Genomic DNA, 19557 nt, shown 5'->3' on the forward strand with positions numbered 1-19557 from the left:
GATGCAGGGGTGGGGGCTCGAACTCGGCTATGTATTCAAGATAAACGAGGCTTTTGGTTAAGCTTGGTGCAAGGGTGTGTGTGTGTGTGTGTGTGTGTGTGTGTGAGAAATGTAAGTTCTCAATATTTGATTTGTCTCACTATGAAACAGTTGCATGTGCTGCCTGTTTACCCTTCACCAGACGCTCTTGGCCATGTGCCTCCCTTTGACATTAATGCAGAGCCAGACCTCATCAGCTGCTAACGGGGGAAACATCTGTCTTTCCTCGCTTGATCAATACTGTCCCTTCAGAGGCCGAGCCTTGAAAGCAGTTACATAAAATACCAGTAATATTTATTTGGATTTGATAAATTTAATTACTTGGAACAATTAATAATTTATCTCTTTAGTATTGACTGAGCTGCAAGGCATCTTGGTGAGATAAGCTGATGGTAATCAGCACCTCCTTATTAGCCTGAAATTGTATGTTGCCATGACGGGGGAAATTTCTGAAGATGAAGTGTTCTTGTTGCTTTTACTGACGCTTCTTGTGTAGTGACTGCTTGCAGAGCCAACCTCCACTACACAGATAGGTGAGATAATCGCTAGGAACACGGAGCACGCGGCAAGGTGTGTGGGCGGAGAGGGGTGTGTGATTGGAATGTCGTCTTTGACTTGCGAGTGATGAACCCTGAAGAAATCCATCTTGGGGTGTTCTCCTGGCATCTCCTCAGCATGTCTAGTGCCGCAACAGTTCCTAAGCCCTCTGCTACAGGGTGGCCTGCCACGTCTTTTGTGTGGAACTTGCATACCAGAACACCATGGCTCTGGCACACTAGCCGTGATTGGTCAGCTGTGGAGTGGTACATGCAGTTCCTCTCCAGCAGAGGCTTCCCTATTCCTCTCAGCCTTGATGAATCCATGTGCACCCATAGGGGTGCTTGGATAAAGATTTCCATTATGCAGACCTCCATGCGTGCATGCTCCTGCACACTTTTGGATCCATTTTCAACCACAAGCTTTGTGACCAAAATGTCCAGTACACCTAAAAAAAACTTGCTTCATTATAGCATACCCTTTTGTAAGTATGATCTCAAATTCCTGAGGTGGCAAAGAAAACATGTGTGTGCACATGCACACAGATTGTGGGGGAAATATTTTCCAAATATCCTACTGTTGGTTTGCATACTGCATAATGGAAGTTTTTTAATTCAGGCAACAAGCCTTGGTAATGGCATATGTTCCATCATAGGTCCTGCAGAAGAGACATTCTGAGTGACCCCATACATTGTCAGTATGGAGTATACAGACTAAAATGCTGCATCTTTTAGAACTGTGCACACAGAAGGTACATTTGTAAGAGAGAGACTGTGCATGCTTGTGAAGTAAGAGTATGTATGTATGTATGTATTTATTTATTTAGCAAGTTTATCGACCGCCTGACTTCCTTAGTCTCGAGGCGGTTTACATAAATTAAAACAACAGCGAAGACACACACACAGAGACACCTAAAAGCCTGGCAAAATAGATTCATTTTCAGAAGCTTCTTAAAGGACAGAAGGGAGGGGGCATTGCGAATCTCAGGAGGCAAGGTGTTCCATAAGGAGGGGGCTGCAGCAGAGGAGGCCCTCCTATGAGCCCGGGCCCCATGTACCTCCCTTGGGCCCGGAACTCTGAGAAGGCCCACCTGAGATGACCTCACAGGTCGGGTCGGAGTTGGATGGGAGAGGCAGTCCTGAAAGTACACAGGCGCCAAACCCTGAAGGGTTTTATAGGTGATAAACAGCACTTTGAATTGGACCTGGAAGCGAATTGGCAGCCAATGTAGTGACCGCAACAAAGGTGAAACATTATATTTCCTGCTGCGCATTTTGAGCTAGCTGAAGCTTCCGAGTCGTCTTCAAAGGCAACCCCAGGTAGAGAGCATTGCAGTAGTCCAACCAAGAGGTGACAAGCGCATGAGTTACGGTTGCCAGGGCCTGTAGGTTGAGGTAAGGCCTCAATTGGCGCATCTGACGAAGCTGGGCAAAGGTTCTTCTGGCCATGGCTTTCACTTGCTGTTCCAGCCGGAGCCATGAATCCAGGGTAGTGACCCCCAAATCGCGAGCCTGCTCTTTCAAGGGGAGCACGACCCTATTATGGGAAACACTCGAAACCGGAATCTGGCCAGATCAAGAACTGAACAAGAGCAACTCCACCTTTGAGGAATTAAGCCTGAGCTTGTTTTGGCCCATCCAAACCCTTACAGCCTCCAGACACTGAGCTAACACATTCACGGCATCCCCGGATTGGCCCGGGGTGGCAATGTACAATTGAGTGTCATCAGCACACTGATGATACCTCACCCCAAACGGATGGATTACCTCACCCAGCAGCTTCATATAGATGTTAAAAAGCATGGGAACGAGGACTGAGCCCTGCAGCACTGCACAAGAGAGAGGCCATGGGCTAGAACACTCACCTCCAACGCAAACTGTTTGAAGCCATCCACTAAGGTAGGAATGGAACCAGCTCAAAACTGTGCCCCCGATTCCCAACCCCCGCAGACGATCCAGAAGGATATCATGGTCGATGGTATCAAAAGCCGCTGAGAGAGCTAATAGAACCAAGAGAGGCACGCTTCCCTCATCAAGGCTCTGATAGATGAGCCAACAGGGCAGAACAAAGATTGCATTTTGAGCTTTCAGACTATTGTCTACCCTGTTGCTATTTAAGAACCTTTATATTTAAGAACCTCGTCTCACTCCGACTTGCAGTCTGCAGGTGAGAGCTGCTTGCCTAACAAAGTCAGTGAGAACTTCTGGACCCCAATCATGTATTATAAAGGTTTTTACCTACCTAAGGAGGATTGAAGAGCCACCTTATGGTGCAGCGAGGAAATGACTTGACTAGCAAGCCAGAGGTTGCTGGTTCGAATCCCCACTGGTATGTTTCCCAGACTATGGGAAACACCTATATCGGGGAGCAGTGAAATAGGAAGATACTGAAAGGCATCATCTCCTAATGCATGGGAGATGGCAGTGGTAAACCCCTCCTGTATTTGACCAAAGAAAAACCACAGACAGGGTTCTGTGGTCGCCAGGAGTTGGCACCGACTCGATGGCACACTTTACCTTTATGGAGGATTGAGGACAGAGTGGTTATAACACCTGGAAAATAAAATTTGCAGCTAGTGTTCCCTCTAAGGCATGTGCACTATGTGCGTGTTCTCAAGTTTTTTGTTGTCTGCTCAGTTAATTTTAGATCAGGAAGGACCCACTCTGCATGCATGTGCGCACACACTGCCTTGATGCCACTGCCCAGAACAAAACTCTTTCTGCACCCAGACGAAAAAAATTAGGGAGTTCACTGTGTGCAGCCATTTGTCTGGGCAGCTGTAGTAGATGTCTGCACTGAGCATGGGGGTTGGACTAGAGGACCTCCCAGGTCCATTCCAACTCTAACATGCTAGGATTTTTGAAAAAAACAGCACATTTCTAGCCTTGCCACTGTGGCTGACAAGTGCCAACAGCATGCTGGGCCACATAAAGAAGGGAAAATGCATGGACAAGTTGTTTCTGGAACTGGAGGGTCCTTTGCTAGTGGCTTCTGCATCCACTGCTTCTGTCCCGATTCTTCTGCCTGCCAGTAACCAATACATTTCGCTCCTTTTTTCTGTTCTGTTTTGCAGTTAGGATAGCGTACTGGATGAAACATGATGTATCCTGGGGAAATTTAGCTGTGGAACTTGAAGTGCTCAGCTAATTTTTAAGAGCTGTGAATTTCAGCAGGACGTGGGCATATTTACTTTCCTTTTGGGATAGTTTCTAATAATACCTGCTGTCTCTAATAAGGTGCTTCTCTCAATGATTGAATGGAATTTGTCTAATCAAATCTGCTGGTTACTAGATTAATATTTGCATAAATTTGTTCACTGTTCATAGAGGTCTTTCAGGATTTGGCTTTTAGCCCAGGTGTTGGGATACTGGATGGATTTTGGCCCCTTCAGATCCTGTAGAATTTTGAGTTTTGGCCATGTTCCTTGACAGTGGAATGCTAGTGCTGATAGCAAGGCAGGGTTTGTCAGAAATTACTGTGCCAAGCTAATAATTAAAACAAAAAGTAACTTTTGTAAAGTAATCCTGGAAGAATTTGCTAGTGAGAATCAATGATGCTATGGATTATGTATAGTAAAATGCAGGTGTGGGTGAAGGAATTTCCTTACAAGTGAGTTGTCACAGCAAAAATAATATAGAAACCAGATATAGGAAAGGACAGCTGAAAAGGGTAAATACTTTGCATAGTTGTGAACAATCAAACATTAAAGGAAGAGCAATACTCAACCTGCAGCTGCGGCTGACAAATGCCAACAGGATGCTGGGCCACATAAAGAAGGGGAAATGCATGTGGAAGATATCCTCATGCTTTTGGATGATTTGGTCCTTATCTGGATAATGTCTGCAGCACCGCTCACTTCATTTTTCAAAGGAAATGACCCAGTTGTTGTTGTGGAAGGAGATTCCACAACCGCTTTGGCCGACCTGTTCCATTGTTGCACTGATCTGACAGTTAGGAAACCTTCCTTAATGGATGACTTCAGTCCACGTGCTTTTAATTGAGAACCTTTGCTCTCTGCCCTACTCCTAAAGGACAAGGTGAACAAATGTTTTCTCCATCTTTTTCTTCAGGAAGCCTCCTGTGCAGCCCTCATTGAACTGAAGTTGCACAGGAGCGCAGTATTTGTATGCAGTGCCCATTCATAACAAAGCAGTTTGTTCAGGACACATTCCCATGAATCAGGCCCTGGATTGTACATCTTCTAGAGCAGGTTATAAGTACATCTCAGAGGATGGTGTTAAAAGGGGCACGTCTGAATTTAGTATATTTGTGTTTCAGTATCCAAGAGCTAGGATGGCATTTTAAGTGACCTTGAAGAGTAGCACTCTGAACATTTTTTACTTGACAAGGTTTGAATACGACTTTGGAGTGGAGCTCATGGCCAGGGTGGGGCTGAACGCCTGTGGAACGCCAAGCCTGTTTGCACAGTTGTGATTAACCAAGCAACCCAAGGCTTGGAAAAGCAACAGTAGTTGAATGAATGAATGATCCAGCCCCAAGGAGCTTGCAAATGTCTGATGGGAAGCTGTGGGAAAGAGGCAGATTATCCTCTAATCATGCATGTAAGAGTCAGACGTGTGAATACACTGCAGCTGAACCACAGGCTTTAATTTTATTTATACATGGTGTTTCCTCTATGAGAGGCTCTCCCTGATGAGTTGTAAATGCATAGCAGGCAACATTGTTTTATGTAACCAAAATGCTTAACAGGCTTAAGCTGAATATTTATTGTTAAAGCACTTTGCTTACAACCCCTCCCAGTGGCCTTTGTAAACATAGCAGTTGTGAGATGTTCTGTAGTGAGCTTTGAATTACACAGAAGAGCCTATGATGCCTGGCAGACTCCCATCCATTGTGCTGTGGATGTGTGTTGCTCAGTAGTGAAACTCTCAAGCAAATGAATAAGCCAGGGCTGCTCAACTTTGGCCCTCTTGCAGAAGTTGGCCTACAACTCCCATAATCCCTGGCTGTTGGCCACTGTGGCTGATGACTGTGGGAGTTGTAGTCCAAAAAGAGCTGGTTGATCAGACCCAGAATAGGCTCTGCATGGCAAAGTCCGTATCCTTTCCTCAGCCTAATTGGGTTTATGAATTTAAAAAGAATGCTAGTTCACAAAATGCCACAGCTTGTTAGGAAATGATACCCTGCAGTAGTTTTGAATGTGACTTGACTGGCAGAAGAGGTCCAGCTGTCTTTGCCTAAGAGACTGAAACCCAAGAGGTTGATAGTGGGAGCGGAGACGTGCTGTGGCTTAATCTCTTATTTTGAGGTGATGCTATTACAACAAGGATTTTCATTGCCCGTAGCAATGAGGGAGATAGAAGTGTCAGACAACTGTACTGCTGGTCCTGCCCAACTGCTGTATTGGTCCAGCTGTGGCAACTAGGCTATTGCTTACCAGCCCAATCCCTGCCATTCCTTTGGCAGTTAAGAAAGAGAGTTTCTCCCAGTTCCCACTCTGCAAGCCTGCTCTCCTCATCTAACCACGTGGCTTTGATTCATATATTGGTGTGTTGCCCTTTTATTTATTTTTCTCTTGCTACACAGTTCATGCATTTACTGGTTGTTTATAGCGAGGACAAAGGCTCAGAGTCCCTAAATCAAAAATGATGCTGGCATAATTATAAGCACAAGCTGGTGTTGCAAAGAGGGCTGCAGGGAGAGGTTGTCAGAAGAAGAGAGCATCCAAAATATATTAACCTCAAAAATCCAGCTAATCAGTTCTTCAACTGGTGCAATCTTTTTTTTTTTTTTTTGGAGATATTATTATTTTGGGACTTAAGCAATAATAAATAATTCTACTAGACTAGGGTTTTTTGTTTTCTTTAAAGGAATAGGCTGACAGTACCTGCTCTCTGAGAACTCTTCTATTTTCACTTGCTTAGGAATAAGATTTTCTCCAGTGTTGCATTGGGCTGCTACCCAAACACTGTCCAGTGGGAATCATGTCAGTAGTTAGCAAAGCTTATTTTTGCCTAGTGGGAAAGGGAGATTGTAATTGGCCCCCTTTAATCTAATTTGGCAGGATGGAAAACCTCCAAAAACCGCAAGCCCCAGCATGCAACAGAGTTGCTCCTACAACTAGGCACAGGCTTGCAGTTTTGGACAAGTAGTTTCTACAGTTTCCATTTAGGTGGCTGTGAGTTGCCTTAGTCACTATTAGCATAGGAAGGACCCTTGCCAAACTGGCTCAGCCTATAATTTTGTGTTGAATTCCAGTACTTTGCTTCCACTAGCATCCAGTCAAGGAGCAAAGCAAAATGGAGGATTATATCTGCCCTCCTGAAAAGCTTGTTCGAATCCTGTCAGAAAACAAATGAAGAAGCATCTGTCAGATTCTCTGTACAAGTTTCTAAAACTGAGTCAAACTTGGTCCACAGTAGGGATGTGCATGAAACGGATTTTACATTTTGAGCTTGAAATGAAATGCAAAATGCTTGAAAAATTTCATTGAAACAATGGCCAAGCTGGCTGTTTCGATGAAATAAACTTGAAATGTTTTGAGCACCATTTGGGAAGGCTGTTTTTCCAGGGAGAGTTGGTCTACTAAATGTGGTCGACGGGTAGACCAGGCCTCCACTCCAGACTTACACAGGAGTAATATGGTTTCTCTGAGATGACCCAGAGACCAATCTGGCTGCCACATTCTTGACCGACTGCAGTTTCTGGACTATGTACAAAGGCAACCCCACATAGAGCGCATTATAGTAATCCAGCCTAGAGGTTACCAGCATATGTTCCATCGTTTTGAGGTCATTCATCTCAAGAAATGGACGCAGCTGGCATATCAGCCGAAGCTGATAAAAAGCCCCTCTGGCCACCTCCTCAAGCTGGGACACTAGGGAGAGGTTCGGATCCAGAAGCACCCCCAGACTGCGTATCTGTTCCTTCCGGGGAGCGTGACCTCATCCAGGATTAGCAGATCAAAATAGTCTCCCGAGTTCCGACCCTGCACAATAAGTACCTCCATCTTATCCGGATTCAGCCTTAGTTTGTTATCCCTCATCCAGCCCATTACTGCCTCAAGGCAGGCATTTAGGGAGGTTATGGCTTTTCCCGATGATGTTGACATGGAGAAATAGATTTGGGTGTCATCAGCATACTGATAACACCCTGCACGAAATCTCCTGATGATCTCTCCCAGCAGTTTCATGTAGATGTTAAACAACATCAGAGACAAAATGGGGTCCTGAGGAACACCATAGGAAAGTTCAGATTTTGAAGAACAGCCATGTCCAAGAGACACCATCTGGAATCTGCTTGTGAGGTAGGAGCGGAACCACTATAAAGCAATGCCTCCCACCCTCAATCCCCTGAGATGTTCCAGAAGGATACTATGGTTAATAGTATTGAAAACCGCTGAGAGATCCAAAAGGACCAACAGAGTCACACTTCCTCTATCAATTCCCAGTTGGAGATCATCCATCAGGCTGACCAAGGCAGTCTCCACCTCATAGCCCGCCTGAAAGCCAGTTTGAAATGGGTCTAGATCAGTTTCCTCCCAGACTGCCTGGAGCTGGGAGGCCACCACCTTCTCAGTCACCTTGCCCAGCCATGGAATGTTGGAGACAGGCCTGTAAGTTGCTTAACTCTGAGGGATCCAAGGGAGGCTTCTTCAGAAGCAGTCTAATGACTGCCTCCTTAAGATAAGGAGGCATCCTGCCCTCCCTCAGAGCAGCATTTATAATCTCTACCAGGCCCTCTACAACAGCCTCCCTGCCAGATAGTATAAACCTTGTCAGCCAAGGATCAAGAAGAATTCCAAGAGACTCTTCTCTTGGCACCATGTTTTATTATTCATTTTTGTTGGGATTTCTTTGCACATGGACCCTTCTTTCTCACCAGCCTGGTTCCTGCTGCTTGGCTCTCAGGACCAAACTAGAAATATGTGTTACAGCCTTTCCTAGGCTGTACCACTACAAAATGCATGTGAGAACTTTCATAACTGAATGCTCCCCATGTTAAACTTCCAGCCTGTAAAAAGCTATTCTGTTAGGGAGGTAGATTTTAACCTAAACTTCTTCCTGATAATATTAGTTTTTTGTTTGTGTAGGGTTTTTTTTTCTTCACGTGGGACAGTCCAGGAAAGTCTGTGTAGCACATGATATTTCTGAATGTGTAGTTCAGCTCTAATTCTTAAGGCCAAGACACTTCATAAAGTGGACCTCATGCGATCACCTCAGGAATATGTGAGGGGGTTGCTGCTGGGCTCACAGTAAGAGAGAGCAAGTGGGGATGTCATTTGTGTGGAGGTGTCATCTGTATAAATTGCTGCATCTGTGTGAGTAGTGTATATATTAGGGATGTTTGTGGAACGGGATTTGCATTCCATTTCGAGCTTGGGACAGAATGCAAATCCCAGGAACGTTACATTGGAAAAACCGGTTGAGCTGGTTGTTCTGACAGAACGAGCTCAAGTTTTGAGTATTCAGAAGAAGAAGGGTGGCAGGAGGTATCTTTTAAAAACAATTACCTCTGTACCTCTAGCACCTGTGAGTAGTGGCGCCCTGCCCAGCATCTTTTGCGGAGGCTGCCCCATCTATGGCGCTCTTCTGGCCTTTGTCCACACGTGACAGTAATGCAAATGGCTGCCATATGTGCACAGAGGCCCAAAGAGCACCATAGACAGGGCAGCCTGGGTGCGAGATTCTGGGTGCTGCCTCTCACAGGCTGGCAGGTGTGAGCAGTAACCAGGTAATGATTGTTAAAGGCACCTCCTGCTGCCCCTTGCTGTCCACCCTGGCACTGCTTGGAAAACTCAAAATGCTCTGAACTCGGAATGGGTTCAGAACATTCTGCACATCCCTAGTATATGCAGCTGCTCTTGATTTCCCACAGTGACTTAAAAAGTATCTCATGGGAACTGGCCCTTGTGACCAAGCTAGACATGGCTTTAATCATGACTTTAATCATGACCTTAGCCCTGTTGTCCTTGTTCTCCTGCCCCCAACCCTCAGTACAGGACATAAGGAAGGGACCATCTGGACTGCGGTCATGAGGAGGAAGTCCTCCCCTCCCGTGCATGCTCTTTATGGGGGGCATGACAAAGCCAATAACCTTACAGTCATGGCTAGCTTGCATGATATGACAATAACAAGGTAACAATATAGGAGAGAATGTTGATTAAGGCTTAAGGTGCATATTATTTATCTATTCAAAATATCTATATCCCGCCCCTCCAGTGCACTACTGCTCGGGGTGGCTCACAACTATAAGATAGATACAAGATACAATAAAAGTAATGAAATTAACTAAATTAAACAAAAAGGTTGTCAGACTAAAAACCACAATCATCATTAGGTTCAAATTAAAGGTTATTTTAAAAGCTAAAAACAAAAAGGAGTATTAAAAAGCTTGTTTTAAAAGGTGTGTTTTAAGATGTTTTTTTTAAACACTGAGAGAGGGAGCATGGCGAAGCTCTTCGGGGAGGTTGTTCCAAAGCTGAGGGGCCTCAACCGAAAAGGCCCTGTCTCTCGTCCCCGCCAACCGGATCTCTGTTAGTGGTGGGGTCATGAGCAGGACCTGAGATGATGAGTGAGGGCCCTGGCAGATTCATATGGGCGAATGCAGTCCAACAGGTACCCCGGCCCCAAGCCATGTAGGGCTTTAAAGGTCAATACCAACAAATTGAATCTAGCCCAGAAGCGGACCGGTAGCCAATGAAGCTGATGCAGGATGGGTGTAACACTTGTGAAGCAACTTGCACCCATGAGCATCCTTTCGGCAGCAGTCTGAACCAGCTGAAGCTTCCAAACAGTCTTCAAGGGCAGCCCCACGTAGAGTGCGTTGCAGTAGTCCAATCTGAATGTTACCAACGCATGAGTGACTGAGGTCAGGTCCGACTTCTCCAAGTAGGGTTGCAGCTGGCGTACCAGCCATAGTTGGTAAAAGGCTCTTCTGCACACTGCCGCCACCTGTGCCTCCAAGGACAGTGTTGGGTCCAGAAGTACCCCCAAGCTGCAGACTTTGTCTTTCAGAGGGTGCGTGACCCCTTCCAAGACCAGTTTTACCTCCTTACTCAGATGATCAGTTCTACCAACTAGAGCACTTCAGTCTTACCTGGATTGAGTTTCAGCTTGTTTGCCCCCATCCAGTCCAGAACAGCCTCCAAGCCCCGGTTCAGAGCATCCACTGCCTCCCTGGTGTCTGCTGACTTAAAAGATAGGTAGAGCTGGGTGTCATCAGCATATGATGGCACCGCAGCCCACACCAACGGATGACCTCTCCCAGGGTGGTCTTGTAAATGCTAAACAGCATGGGGAACAGAATAGATCCTTGTGGCACCCCATAGGCCAAGGGGTAGAGCAGGCACCCCCCAGCACCACCTTCTGAGTACGCCCCTCTAGGTAGGAGCGGAGCCTCTGTATAACCATGCCACCAAGTCCCAACACAGAGAGATGTCTCAGAAGGATACCATGGTCATTGGTATCGAAAGCAGCTGAGAGGTCCAGGAGGATCAACAAAATCACACTCCCTCTCACCATTGCCTAATGGTATGGTTTAAACCAGATGCTTTTGTTGTGTTGCTCTCCTTTGAGGAAATGTGGCACAACTCAAGACTCCCTCTCATCACACAGAAGTGACTCTGTTGGTTCTCTTGGATTTCTCGGCGGCGTTCGATACCATCGACTATGGTATCCTTCTGGGTCGCCTGGCGGAGTTGGGGATAGGAGGTACTGCTCTGCTCCTATCTCTTGGGCAGATCCCAGATGTTGAAGCTTGGTGACAGTTGCTCTTCTCAACAAGAGCTGTTATATGGAGTCCCTCAGGGCTCCATTCTGTCACCAATGCTTTTCAATATTTACATGAAACCGCTGGGTGAGGTCATGAGGAGGTTTGGTGCTGGGTGTTATCAGTATGTTGATGACACCCAAATCTACTTCTCTCTTTCATCTGCTTCATCAGGAAATGGCGTTTATTCCCTAAATGCCTGCCTATAGGCAGTAATGGGCTGGATGAGGGATAACAAATTGAAGCTGAATCCAAGCAAGACGGAGGTGCTCATTGTAGGGGCTCAGAATCTGAGCAATGAGTTAGATCTCCCTGTGATGTATGGGGTTACACTCCCCTGGAAGGAGCAGGTACGCAGCTTGGGGGTACTCCTGGATCCAGGCCTCACTCTGGTATCTCAGGTGGAGGCTGTGGCCAGGAGTGCTTTTTATCAACTTAGGCTGATTTGACAGCTGCGTCCATTCCTAGAGGAGGATGATCTCAGAACAGTGGTGCACCAGCTGGTAACCTCCAGGCTTGACTACTGAGAGAGCCAGCGTGGTGTAGTGGTTAGAGTGCTGGACTAGGACCGGGGAGACCTGAGTTCAAATCCCCATTCAGCCATGATACTTGCTGGGTGACTCTGGGCCAGTCACTTCTCTCTCAGCCTAACCTACTTCACAGGGTTGTTGTGAGGAGAAACTTAAGTATGTAGTACACCACTCTGGGCTCCTTGGAGGAAGAGCGGGATATAAATGTAAAATAAATTTTAAAAAAAATACTGTAATGCGCTCTATGTGGGGCTGCCTTTGTACGTAGTTCGGAAACTTCAGTTAATTCAAAATGTGTCAGCAAGGCTGGTCTCTGGAGCAACCCGGAGAGACCATATTATGCCTGTTTTGAAACAGCTGCACTGGCTGCCGATATGTTTCCAAGCAAAATACAAAGTGCTGGTTATTACCTTTAAAGCCCTGACCGGCTTAGGTCCAGGTTACCTTAGAGAGCGCCTTCTTCGGTATGATCCCCACCGCATGCTAAGATCATCAGAGGAGGTCCAGCTCCAGTTGCCACCAGCTCGTCTGGTGGCGACCCAGAGGCGGGCCTTCTCTGTAGCTGCTCCTGGACTGTGCCATTATAATTTATACATGGAACAATTTCTTTTCTTGCCCATTATGAAGGCAATAACTTGGGTTAGCCACAATGGAAGCTCTTTAGTGAGTTAATCATAATTGGCATTTACCTTGTGCTGTTCAAGTGATTGGGTTACCCTTTGTAGAAAAGTGGTGCTGGACCTTACTCCAGAACCTGCACAGGACTCTGAAGGAAGCCTGGAACAGCAGCTGTTTCAGTCTCGCCCTTCCCAAGGGCATGGATTAGATGTAAACGCCGTATAAGTGGCTTGAGCCCGATGAATGTGTCCCCATCTAACCAGCAGAGAGCATTTAGTTTATCAGTGAAAGTTCTGCTTTTCGTAGCCCTCGTAGTTCTGTCAAACTTGATTGCACCAAAGGTCTGTAGCTTTTCTGAACGGCAGCTGCTGCTGAGGCAAGTGGAGCATTAGGCCTTCCCCTGCCATTGAGACAGCCAGGCTAACGGAGCCTACCTAACGGATTATCAGCGCCCTGTGAGTAATAGACTCCTCATTTAGTTTTAATACATTTTGCATAGAGAGCAATCAACCTTCATCAGTCTTAAAGATGAATTGGCTTAGCCAGCTAAATTTTAAAGATATTAGTCCGACAGCAGCCACATAAATCATAACGTTTTCTTAATGACGGTAAAATTAAAATATACTCTGGCTTGAAGAAGCCAATGGAGCTTTCATGTTCACAGGCCAGATCCTCCCCCAAAATTAAAGGGAAGCTTAATTGATGTTCTATAAAGCCGAGTAAACTCAAACAGTCCCGCTTCTTCTGGGTTGGCCTCGTATTTCTTCTGCGGTCTGTCGGTAGCTCTAAATCCATCCAGACTGCTTCTGCCCCTTCCCCACTCTTTGATACGACAAGTTATAGCAAAACTTAGCAAAGCCATGCCAAGTGTCTCCAGACTCTTGGGCCAGCTGTTAGTTGAGGAATGCCTTCCCCACTTGCCATTGAGGAGACCTGCCTTATTTTCTCTCCTGATCGTTTCCCTTGATGTATTAGAAGAATCTACAGAAGATAAAACGATAAAAGAAACTGGTAGTGCAGTGTTGACTACTTGTCAAGATGTGTTAATATAGCTGAGCATGAGTTTTCGTGGGTGACTGCCCACTTCATCGACGCAAAGCAGGAACTGGTTTAAGCGCAGTAGAAAGGTTGGTTAAAAGTATTCTAAAGTTCTTAAAGGGACAGCAGTATACACTAAGTGGAATCTCTGTGGTGTGAAAGGAAGCCATAATCCCTCTTCAATCCTTGGTTGATAATGTTAAACTTTTTAATGAACTCCCCATTCCATGCATCCCCATTCCATGCATCTACCAGGCTTGATCTCTTTAAGAGCAGTTACTCTCAGGTCTGTGATGATTCCCTGTAGACTGAAATGATCACCAACTGACTTCTTAGTGATATTTCTCTTGATATCAGATTTGTGACCATTTCATCACCTTAAGGGCAGCCCTGTTTGCCCTATGTAAGTGGCCAGGGGAAATTTGGTGTGTCTTATATAGCATACTACACTGGTGGATGAGCAGGTATACCATAGGTGCCATGTATGGTAGGTGGTGCCACTGGGTCCACAAGCAGTGTTAGTTTCATTGATTAAAGGGCATAGCTGGTACCTAGGTTTGTTACATGGTCTATGGATATGGTGATGGCCACTAGCTTGGAATTGGATGGCTTTAAGGGGGGTTTAGACAAAGTCATGGAGGACAGGTCTATCAGTGGCTACTAGTCTTGTGGCTATAGGCCACTTCCAGCCTCAGAGGCAAGATGCTGCAGTTGCAGGGGAGTGACAGGAGGAGGGCAAGCACATATCCCCTTCCTGTGGGCTTCTCAGAGGCATCTGGTGGGCCACTATATGAAACAAGATGCTGGACTAGGCCTTGGGCTTGATCCAGCAGGGCTGTTCTTATGCCTTATAATTAGATGAGAAGGGTTTATGGTTTGTAAGCAGGAATTTCAGGTTTCTCTATATGTCTTCTTACTTAGAACATTTTGACAGTTAGTCTACATAGTGCCACCAGTTTTTTAAAAATTGTATTTAGTACAATATTCTAACATAGTATTTAAAATAAAATTTCTACTGAAGGGGGAAAGTAGGCCAAAGCCAGTACTCAAGAACTGGTGGCATGGTTCTGATTCTGACCAGAAAGCATTACATGGTTTCCCTCTGATCTTATATAACAAGTGACTAATAAGTGTGTCATTCAAACTTGAGTGGTTGAGCTGTTCTCACTTGAAAATGAAATGGCTGCCACGCAAATACAAGGTAGTGGTGTCTGCATACTCTGGGGACTCCCTAGGTATGCACAAGTATATTGGTTTGTTAAAAGGAAAAAGGAAAAGATTAAAAATCTAAAAAATAGCCTAACGGGTTCCTGCGAGCTTCTCAGATTTATGGAATGTTGAGAATGACAGATGAGTGGGGGTGGGGGAAAGAGGGAGGAGGAGAGTGAATCGGCCTGCTTCAACCCCTAACAAGTCATAGTATCCCCAAGGGAGGGGATTAGGATTGAGGTAAGGCATACCACCTGGTTAAAAAATGCCCCTCCCCATGGGGAGGTTTTGGGAGGGAGGTAAGGAAAAAGAGCCATACATTCTCTCCCCCCCCCCATTTTCCAGTACTTTCCTCCACTGTATAGCAATAAAGTGCACATGTTTGGGGCTGGAAGCCAGTTCTCAACCTGAGCCTTTTAGCACTGCATAGCATGGGGGTGACAGGGTAAGAGTAACACCCAAACAGTGCTACAAGATTCCTGTTCCAGGATGGCTAGATCTTTGAACAGAAGTGTTCCCATTAGAGGCTGAGGATACACTGCAACATTTTCTTTTGGGTTCCCACTTGTTTTGCTATAGTTGCTATACAGCACAATGAAATAAACAAATTGATGACTGCTCTGAACTCTTGTTAAAGCTAGAGAGCTAAAAATGAGGGCGAAAGGAGGAGACAAATGGAAGTGCCTTAGATAGCAGAAGATAAGACTCTAAATGGGGTGCCAAGGGGAGATGAAACCGTGATCTCTTATGAGGAGATGGTGTTGTCTTAAGCAGAGTACCAGTTTGTCTCCAAGTTTAGTGGTTGAACGAATCTCTCATGTTTCACTGACCCTTGCTGGCACCTTCAATATTCCCATTAGACATTGTCTTCAGGGTCCCAGAAAATTCAGGTTGATGGTACAGGGCAACTTTTACTTACTTATTACAAATCTGGAAATTCCACACAGCTCCCGTTTGCATCCTAGAATTTCTTCTAGAGTCAAATTCTCCAACCAGATTTGAAAGAGACCTGTTATTGAAGAGTTCTTCATGCTAAGCTGACTGCAAAGGACTGAATTGCCAGATAAGTTTCTTGAACCTAGCTTACCCCAAGGGACTAGTCACTGCTGCCTTATGTGAACTAAGAGTGCACATTTTTCTAGTGCATATCTAAAACTCTTCCTCTTAATGTTCATTTTGGCAGCCAGTAGAATTTGGTTGTAGGACTAAGAGGAAAACTTACCTCTTCAGGTATGCATGTGTCCAAGGCTTTGCCCTTGCTATGCTGTGCCTTTCCTAACTTTAGGCTGACTGTGAGGGTTTCACACAGCCTTGTTCTTCAGAGGGAGACTGTAACTACTGTGTGATGGGCCAGTCATCTGAAACCTCTGTCATGTTTTGGCAGTCCTAAATAGAGCCTCTGTGTTGTGCTCCAGCAGTATCTGTCAACGGGGAGAGATGCTCTCGTGAGAAAATTCTCCTGAAACTGGCCATGTGCTTCTGCTCTGAGTTGTTTGTTTCACTGATCAGGGGTTGAGTGCCTCTTGGGGAGTCCTCCAGTGTCCTGCTTCCAGGGTATTAAGGTGGAAGGTGCCGGAAGAGAGGATGATGTCTATGTTCCCTGTGGCAGATCCAAGCAGCAGCATTTTGATGCTTGGGACTATCTGAGCACAGCCAGAGAGCCGATCCCTGTGTCAGAATGGGAATGAGGCAAGAGGCAGAAAGCTCCTGAAGTGACCAAGAGACCTTGCCAAGAGCCTCCTTGTACTTTGGTTTGCTGTGAGCCAGAGGGGAGTGTTGGAAAGATGTTAGCAGCTCTGGTTTCCCCTGTGTTCCCAGGGACGGATTTCCCCATTGTGCGGATGTCTTTGTACTCGTGGTCTTTTCCTCCACTGTGCCTTGAGCCGCTTGCCTGTGAGGGGGTCCTGCCCAGCCTGATCTCCTGCCCAGCTTGGGTGCCCCACCTGCCGTCTTCCTGCCTCTCTTGCCCCACTCGGCTCTGGTCTGGCTCTGGCTCTGGCTCTGACGTGGATGTGTGTGCACACTTCCGCCAATTGAGTAAGTGTGTGTGCTCTTTGTGCCTCTTCGCATCTTTTGTTAGAAAACTGGCTCTGTAAATGAATCCCACAGCTCTGGGCTCGGCAGGTAAAGGGAGAAGGAAGTCTGTTAGTGCATGAGTCTAATCAGGCTGGCAAGAGCAAGTAAAGTAGGGCAGCATCGCACATTAGCTGCTGTGTAATTGAGCTCTTTGATGGGCAGGGCGCCGCGGGAGAGGGTTCGAAGCAGAGCAGAACTTTTTTGTTGTTCGTTCAGTGGCACACGAAAGCTGTAAAGCTGCACATTGCCGCATCTTGGCGTCGGGAGGATTAAAAAGCCCTTGCGACCAGGCTCTTCAGTCCCTGCCCTTGGCCCTAGTCTGCAAACTTTCCGGCCTCCTCTCTGCCTCCCTCTCCCAGCACTTGATTTCCCTTTTCTCTCTTTCTTTCTTTGGCTCACTTTTTTCCCCATGCACTATAAAAAGCAAAGCTCCCTTGCCGTTTGAACTAGGCGGCTGTGAGTGAGGGCTAGCTCAGAGCTGTGTGGCTGTTACCTTTGTATTCCAGATGAAACTGCCGAGCTCCGTGGGACAGAAGAAGATTAAAGCGTTGGAGCAGATGCTGATGGAACTCGGAGTAGGTGAGTAAAGAGGGCAGGTAGAGAGAGAGAGAGACCCATGGAGCAAAGCCTTTGTAGTCGAGAGGGGCTATCCCCCCCCCCAGTAATACAGCCAGTTCCTTGAATAACACTATGTGAATAGGTTTGAAAATAATATCTTATGTGTTTTGTTAAAAAAAGAAGAAATAATAAAGAAAAAAGAAAAGCAGGAGGGGAGGGTAAAAGCCAGAAGATGATGTACAAGATTTTTTTTAAAAAATATCCTCCTAGTAGAAAAGTATTTGAACAGTCTTTGTCTCTCTTTCTCCCTTGTTTGGGTTCTTTAAGCCATTGAGAGTGACAGCATAGTATTAAGGAGGCAAATCTCTTTGTGCAGGGAGAGGTGCAGCTGAGGGGGTTAGTGGCCATTGTCGGGGAAGTGCTGCCTGGTTCTGTGGCTTCCCTGCGGCTACCCTTTTGGATGGGCTTGACCCAGCCTGTGTGGAGAGAAGTGCATGGCATGTTTCCAGTTCCTTCCGAATGCAAAAGGCTTGTTCTTGGCAGAGGGGCCAGAATCTGCCCCCACCTCTGCCTAGCCCCGTTTAGGGAGGGCAGCGGTGAGTGCAGAGCTGCTTGGCTCCGGCTGGAGCCCTGTGACATTTGGGCCTGTGCAACTGGTGCCTCCCTTGCAGGTGGGCGGACGCCTTGACTCTTCCCACAGCCCCAACTTGAAGCGCTTGTCAGGGCTTGGCAGGGAGCCCAATGGAGGCAGGGTCCCTGCTTGTCCTAGGCTTGGGCAATAAGAGTACTTAGCCCCTGCTCACTGAGCAGAGAGACACCTTGTAAACTGGTGATTCTCTTCTGTTGAGGAGGGGGAGAGCAAGTGGCCCTATCCCGCCCCAGCACAGCATCCCGCCAGTGGCTGTTGCTGGTATCTGCCTTATGTTTCTTTTTAGATTGTGAGCCCTTTGGGGACAGGGGACCATCTCATGTGTGTATTATTTATTTTTCTGTGTAAACCGCTTTGTGAACTTTGGGTGAAGAGCGGTATCTAAAATATCCATAGTCGTCGTCCTTCCTCTTCAGTGCTTACTGCTAAATCCAGCTGGGGACGAAGTGAGGTTCCCCTAGAGAACCATGCAGCCATCCGAGCAACCCTGCAGCTGGCCGGGGCCGGGGCCGGGCGGTGTCGCTCCCCTGCTGACTCTCCCTCCGCTTGCCTCCTCCAGACCTGAATCCAATGCCGACCGAGGAGATTGTCCAGATGTTCAACGAGCTGCGCAGTGACCTTGTGCTGCTGTATGAGCTCAAGCAGGCCTTTGCCAACTGTGAATATGAGCTACAGATGCTGCGGCACCGCTACGAGGCCCTGGCCAAAGCAGGCAGCACCGGGCCCAGCACAGAGGGCAGCTCCCACGCGGAGGGGCAGCTAGGCCTGTGCCTTGAAGAGAGCAAGGCTGACGGCAAGGAACAGATTATTGACGTGGTGGGGGCCCCCCTCACACCCAATTCGGTGAGTAGGTCTGGGTCTGGGGGGCCTCCGTAGCAGCGGGGCGAGGCATCCTCTGCACCCCTGCCACTTCCTCCAGATAACCCGAGAAGTGGTTGCTTGCTGGAATGGGGAGCCGTTTTGCATGCACCGTGCTACGCGCAGGGCACAGCCTTCCCAGGCAGCGCGCAGGGATGGCGCTGTCCCAGCCCGTAGTGCATGTGTCAGTGCTTGATAGTGCAAGCCCAGCCCAGTGGTGGCGAGGCCAGTGTGGACTCAAGGGTGGGCTACTGGGGAACCTCTGCTCGGATTCACTAGCTTGTCCTTCTGCCTCATGGGTGGGCCTCGACTTCTTTCCATTTCCACCCTGCAAACGGTACAGAGACTTGCTCCCGCCACCCTTGACCACACTAAACTGTAGCTCAGTCCCAAACTGCTAAGTCGAAGTTCTTACAAACTTTGTTCCAGTGCACTCAGTGGCACTAATCCAACTGCCCCCCTTTTTAGTGTGTTTGGGATCAGGCCGGTCACCCAACTCTTCTTGCATATTGCGTAACAGCTGTCCAATATGTTGGAGCAGCAGGTGTGTCAAGGTCTTAAGTGTGTATCTGTGTTTTCAAATAGAGAGAAAGAGAGAGAGAGAGAGAAAACTTTTTCTCCCCACTCTAGATGTGAACTGGAATTTTGATTTACCATTCAGGGCAAGAGGGAGGTTTCTCCTGTGGGGTGGGCTGGAGTTTCCTCCTGAGCTCT

General features: G+C 47.0%; 1 protein-coding gene across 3 annotated transcripts in view; it reads left to right on the forward strand.

Moving 5' to 3' along the window:
• The window catches only part of DMAP1 (DNA methyltransferase 1 associated protein 1), a 48278-nt gene that overhangs the window by 23456 nt on the left and 5265 nt on the right, over positions 1–19557 (forward strand). For all 3 annotated transcript variants that reach the window (XM_053247093.1, XM_053247094.1, XM_053247095.1), the window contains exons 9-10: positions 17285–17357; positions 18545–18828. In XM_053247093.1, the coding sequence (XP_053103068.1) occupies positions 17285–17357; positions 18545–18828 (357 nt within the window). The remainder of the gene's footprint in view (positions 1–17284; positions 17358–18544; positions 18829–19557) is intronic.

The sequence above is a fragment of the Hemicordylus capensis genome, chromosome 4 (genome assembly GCF_027244095.1).
Source record: "Hemicordylus capensis ecotype Gifberg chromosome 4, rHemCap1.1.pri, whole genome shotgun sequence".
Lineage (NCBI taxonomy): Eukaryota > Metazoa > Chordata > Lepidosauria > Squamata > Cordylidae > Hemicordylus > Hemicordylus capensis.